The sequence below is a fragment of the Capra hircus genome, chromosome 27 (assembly GCF_001704415.2).
Source record: "Capra hircus breed San Clemente chromosome 27, ASM170441v1, whole genome shotgun sequence".
Taxonomy (NCBI): Eukaryota; Metazoa; Chordata; class Mammalia; order Artiodactyla; family Bovidae; genus Capra; species Capra hircus.
The window spans coordinates 31527958-31533957 of record NC_030834.1 but is presented as its reverse complement, the minus strand read 5'-3'; the positions used below and the strand labels follow the sequence as shown (position 1 = coordinate 31533957).

The 6000-nt window shown below is 52.7% G+C and overlaps 1 protein-coding gene across 1 annotated transcript in view; it reads left to right on the top strand.

Moving 5' to 3' along the window:
* The window catches only part of WWC2 (WW and C2 domain containing 2), a 148224-nt gene continuing 143141 nt past the window's right edge, over positions 918–6000 (top strand). The window contains exon 1 of the mRNA XM_018041949.1: positions 918–1475. Within this exon, the coding sequence (XP_017897438.1) occupies positions 1345–1475 (131 nt within the window). The 5' untranslated portion in view covers positions 918–1344. The remainder of the gene's footprint in view (positions 1476–6000) is intronic.

Sequence of the window (6000 nt, the reverse complement as noted above, 5' to 3'; positions counted from 1 at the left end):
TCGCCCACACCTCCCCGGGCGGCGGCTGGGCTCGGGGCCGGGGACTTCCCGGGGCGGGGGCGGACGGAAGGGGCTGGGTGCCCGGGGCGGGCACGTCCAGCGCGGGGCCCCGCGGGCCGAGCGGACGTGGACGACGACCAGGGCGGGGTGGTCAGCGGCTTCTCCGGGTCTGGCCCGAGTCCTCCCGGCGGGGCCCCTCCGGGGGCAAGGCGGGTCGCGGCGCTCTCGGACCTCGGGACTCGCCCTGGCTGTCCGCCGCGAGGCCCGCAGGGCCCCTCGGAGCTCCCGAAGAGCCGGGCGCCCTCGCAGAGGCCCCCGGACGCGCTTTCCGGCGCCGGCGGGGCTTTTCACACTTTCTACCCCACCCCTCGCCACGGGAACCGCCCGGGGAACCGAGAGGGGCTGCGGAGCGCCGCGCGAGGGATCCTTTTGTGCCCTCGCTGTTTGAAGGGACCTTTTGCTTCTGAAGGGAGCCTCCCCACACCCCCTTCCTCTCGGGCAAAGTCTTGTAGTTTCCCTGGAAGTCGGAAAGAGGTGGAAGGAGAGGGCTGCGGGGCGCTTTTTCGTTACTTTTCCGACCCGAAACTCTTAAAAAATAAATAAACCCCAAGCGTTCGGCCGTAGGGAGACTTTGGGAGTCCGGAGGAAGCAGCGAGCCGTGCATTCCTCAGTCCGCCTCCCTCCCACCTGGCCCGCGGCTCCCCTCCCCCGCCGCCGCTGACGCCCGGCTCCGGCCGGCGCCCAGGCCCGCGCGCAGAGCCGCGGGAGCGGCAGGGTTAAGCCCTGGAATGTGGCGGCGAGGAATGTGCATGCAGATGAGCCGGGCGGGGGGGGCGGGGCGATGGGCGGGGCTGGTCCGGAGGGGTGGTGAGGGCGGGTCAGGGGCGTGCTGAGGGGCGGACACATGCTAATCGCATGCAAATGAGGATCCCCGTCGCCGCCTCGGCCGCCGCTCTGCCGAGCTTCCCGGATCCGAGCCCAGACGGCGGCGACTCGGGCAGCCTGGGCGCCGCGACCCTCGGCGGCCGTAGGGGGACGGGGAGGAGGAGGAGGAAGAGGCGGAGGCTGCGGCGGCGATCGCGAGGAGGAGGAGGAGGCGGAGGAGGGTTAGCTCGCCCGCTCCGACGCAGACATGGTGGACTGATCCCCGGCGGGGCCGAGAGCAGGGTTTCCTGAGACGCCCCCAGTCCCCTCGCGTGGCCCCCGCCGCAGCCCCGCGGGCCCCCACCCCTCGCCGGCGCCCGGATCTGGGGTGCGGCGGCCGGGCCCGGGCAGTCGCGTTCCCGCCGCGTCCCGCGCCCGGTTTCCCTATGGAGGCGCCGCCCGCCGGCGAGGCCGCCGACCATGCCTAGGAGGGCCGGGAGCGGGCAGCTGCCGCTACCCCGGGGCTGGGAGGAGGCCAGGGACTACGACGGCAAGGTCTTCTACATCGATCACAACACCCGGAGGACCAGCTGGATCGACCCCCGGGACAGGTGGGCGGCCGGGCCGCGGGGCGGGCGCGGGGACCTGCCTCGGGAGCGCGGCGGCGGCTGTTGTCCGGGAGACCCGGCCGAGCGGCGGCGCCCGCGGCGCGGGGGGCGTGGGGCGCGCGGGGCGTCGCCTGCCCCCGGGGGTTGCTGCCGGGAGGGGTCCCGGGGAGGAGGCGCTGGGACCATCCGCCCGAGCCGGGGCTGCGTCAGCCCGGCCAGGCGCCCTGGCCCGAGGGGCCCGCGGAGAGCCGCCGCAACCGGGCTCCCCCATGGCCACTACCTACCCGAGCGCCCCGGGACCTTGAGACGCTCGGGGCGCGGAGGCGAGGGTGGGATCGATGCCCTGGGCGAGCGCTGTGTCCGATTAACGGACCCAGAAGGGCCACCTGAGCCCTGCTCGGAGCTCGCCTCCGCCCGGAGTTGACCAGATGGAGGCTGGAGGGCACATTCGGCCTGGGTGGCGGGGCGGGGCCCGGGGCCTCCCAGAGGAGCAAGGCCCGAGCGCCAGGTGGAGGGTCACTCACTGGCTAGGCCACCTGTGGCATCTCTGAGGGCCGTTCTTGGCTTCCAGCCTCGAGTGCACTTCTTGACCCGGGGCGCGCCCGCAAGAAGGCCGGAGGCCCGGGGCGTGGAGGGGGTCCGGGCGCCCTTCCCCGCTGGACCCGGCTGGTGGGTGCAATTGACTTTGCCCCTCAGATTCTGGAGACGCTTGTTTGGGGGTTTGCTGCCTGGTGCTTATCTTCACCTGAATACTTGAACTGCCTCCCAGATCTTGAAAAGACAGATTCTGTTTTGAAATAAGAAGTGGTGACATGAACCGTAGAACTGAACCTTGGTTATTGAGGAACTGGCGGACTTGAGCTTAGCATGTGTTCCTGTAAGTTTTTAACACACTTTTTATTCCTGCTCAGAAGCAAAGAGGAAAAACATGACATTCTAAGAAGTTTAGGAGCTGAAGTTTAGGTGAATGTTCACAAACATTGTTTCTCTCTTCCATCTTTCTTTTCACCCTGAAAAAGAAAATGTCTCACAGTTAGATTTTTAGAAGAATCATAGGAAAGATTTCTAATAGTAAATTTGTAAACTGTCTATTAAGGAAATATTCCTACTTATAAATTTAAATAATATACCATTAGGGAAAATTCCAAATCTTGGATGGTTATCATTTCTGAATTTTCTTTCCACCTTTGTGTGTTATTCTTACTTTATGTTCTCAGTTACTTTTATCCTAAGAATATAGTTTTTGAATGCTATTAAAGGGCAGTTATAAGAAAGTCACAAGTGGCATTATAAATTTATGGAGCAATCCTTGTTAAATTATCCATGAAGGTATCAGTTTAGGTTTCCCTCTTGAAATGAGAAAAGACACCTGTGCTGAGGTCGCGTCTTGCTCCACCCTGGTTGCCTGTTACTGGCTTGATGAAAGTTATGACAAGCATCACACCTTCACAGTCTCTCCAGGCGTGTTAGCTGTTGTCATAAACTTCACGCTCCAAGCCAGTTATTGCACTTTGAAACTACTTAACAGATAGTAAATGTCAGTGATGATGGTGTGCACCCAACAGTGGCTTTTAAGGCACCTGTATAAATACTTGACTTTAACAGTCGTAGGGTCATTCTTTCTGCTTTCTGATACTTGGAGTTTCAGGTTATTGAAATTTCAATGCATTCTTGAAATATTTAGGCATTTGAGGTTCTCTTCTGCTTCAGTTTACATGATTTGTTAATATCATCTCTCTTGTGTTTACTAATAAGGACTACAAGACTAGGTAATGCCTGGGTAAAGCAAATAGAAAGTGAAGTAAAATTATATGGCTTGGCTTATCTTTATCACCACTTCTTAAACAAGTTAAGCATGTCTTTTATTTTAAATTGTTAATGGATTAACAATTATCATGAACTCTGTTTTCAGGAAATGTGTAACCACTTCATTTGATGGGGACAAACAGTTTTGACTAAGGTGATTTGTTATTCCACTTTTTCTTGAAGTTGTTGTACCTTAAAGTATTTATAAATCTGACTGCTTATAAATATTTCTGGATATCAATAGTAAGAGTTTTAAAGATATTCTGCAAGATCAGAGTCAGAGATGATATACTCAGTTTAAATTTGGTTGTATTTTCTTTTAGGGCAGTGAAGTGTCTATACGGTCTTGCTCACTAGTGTAGAAAGATGGTCAGAGATGTTATTTGAAGGAAGCTGTGGGCAGTTTTGTTACACACTTGCCAAACGTGGGCAGAGGTGTCATACAGGTCAATTGGAGTGTGTCCCTTCTTTTTACAGGATCAAATGAGAAATCCTGGAAGAAAAGTGACTTGATAAACTGTGGGTCTGCAGTACTTTTTAACTTTTAAAGCCATTATGATTATTTACCCATATTTATGTTCAGAAAAATAATTTTGTGTTTTTTATAGTCTACCAGAATCTGTAAGGTATTTCTGACTGCATAGGTAATTATGCAGATATCTTGGAGGAAGAATGGGGGATTTCACAGGAACATAATTTTATTAAATCAATGGTGATTTTAACATATTGCAGTATTGTTTTAAATGCTTTTAAGCTTTTGGAGGTCGATGACAATGCAGACTCTGCTGTGGCATGATCAGAGCTCTCATTGCTCTACCTTTATTAGCTGGAAAAAAGCTCAGATGAGTATCTGAACCCCCCTCTGAAGCTGCCTTTTCACCTCTGAAATGAAGGTCATACCACCTGCCCCATAGGGGTATCTTGGGTGCCCACGTTGAGGGCCCAGCCAAAGAGGAGTAGTTGGAGTGTTGTCATTCCAGTTCAGGAACCCACTGGTCGCTCAGGGCAGCCCTGGAAAGAACAGATGTTCTGACACACATTTTCTCAGTGTTTATTGTGTGGTAGCCTCCGCACTAAGCTCTTTAACTGGGATCTCATTTTATCCTGCCAGTCGTCCTGAGAGGTGGGTGTCGTTGTTATCTTCCAGTTACAGTTGGGGAAATGGAGTCACAGGGACCGTTGCTGTGACACGTGGAGTGGGAATTTGCAGCCACAGAACCCGACTGGAGAGTCTGTGTCCGCTGTCATCCCTCTTGGACTTACTGGACGTGTGGGCATGCTCAGAGGTCTTTGCGTCACGGACAACCTCTTTGCCTAAGGTTGATTTTTTCAGCTGATTGACCAGTCTTTTTTCTTTTTTACTTTCATATAACTTTTTTCCATTCTGTACAGTTTTTAAATGTTGCTTCCATGTATAGTTAATACACAGTATTGCCCATATTCCCCATGTTCTACGGTACCTCTGTCAGCCTGTCTTACGTCAGTAGTTTATACCTTTCACTCTCTCAGCTCTGTGTTGCCACCCCTCCACGCTGGTAACCACGAGTTTGTTTCTGTGAGTCTGCTTCTTTTATGTTGTAGTCACTAGTTTGTTGTATTTTTTTAGATCCCATGTATAAGTGATATCATATAGTATTTATCTTTCTCTATCTGACTTATTTCACTTAGTGAAATACCCTCCAAGTCTGTCCATGTTGCTGCAAATGGCAAAATCTTGTTCTTTTCTATGGCTGAGTCATAGTTCATTATTTATATATACATACATATGTGTGTGTGCATATATATACCACGTCATCTTTGTCTATTCATCTGTTGATGGACACTTAAGTTATTTTCACATGACCCATTTTTCTTGGTCTTCAGAGGATCCTGTCAGCTATGTAGGATTCTCTGATGCCTGAGCTCACCACACAGGGTGAATGCCTTGGGGTGTGGGCTGGGGACCCGTCAGGCTGACCCCACTGAACCACAGAGCTGGTCCAGCTAGAACTTAGCAGTTCAATGTTCTCTTGAGCACGTTAGGAGTTCAGTTTGGGGAAGAGTTAAGGGCTCCATATCCATGTTACAGTTTTACTGTAACAACCCTGACTTTGCCCTTCCTCTCCCCCTCCCCGAGTCCCCGGGGAAAACTTCTCCTCTGTGTCCATGATTCCTTGGCAACCCACCCCACCCCAAGTGGACCAACTGTTCTTTTGCAAGTCTGACCCTCACTCACCTCTTATTTTGCTCAACATAGGCCCCCTTTGACCACACCAAATGGTGTTTATGGTGGGCCATAGATCATGGCCAAATGGCCCGGTGCTTTAAAAAAAAAAAGCTAGTCCACGTTTTCTCCTATTCAATGAAGGAGAAAAAGGTGGAATGTTGGATTTATTTGCCTCTTAGAGGAGTAGATGGCTAAGGCAAACAGGCATCAGGGCCAGGATGAGTGGTTTTACAAACTCCCAGGGGAATTCTGTTCATTTTCTGTCCTCGAATTGGATGTTACAGTAACTTTGTCTCATTGAACTTAAAAGATTTATCACCACATAAAGCGACTTGGTAAAGAACCCGCCTGCAAATGCAGGAGACTAAGAACTCAGATTCGATCCCTGGGTCGGGAAGATCCCTTGGAGGAGGGCACAGCAACCCATTCCAGCATTCTTGCCTGAAGAGTCCCATGGACAGAGGAGCCTGGCAGGCTATGGTCCATGGGGTCACAAAGAGTCGGACACGACTAAAG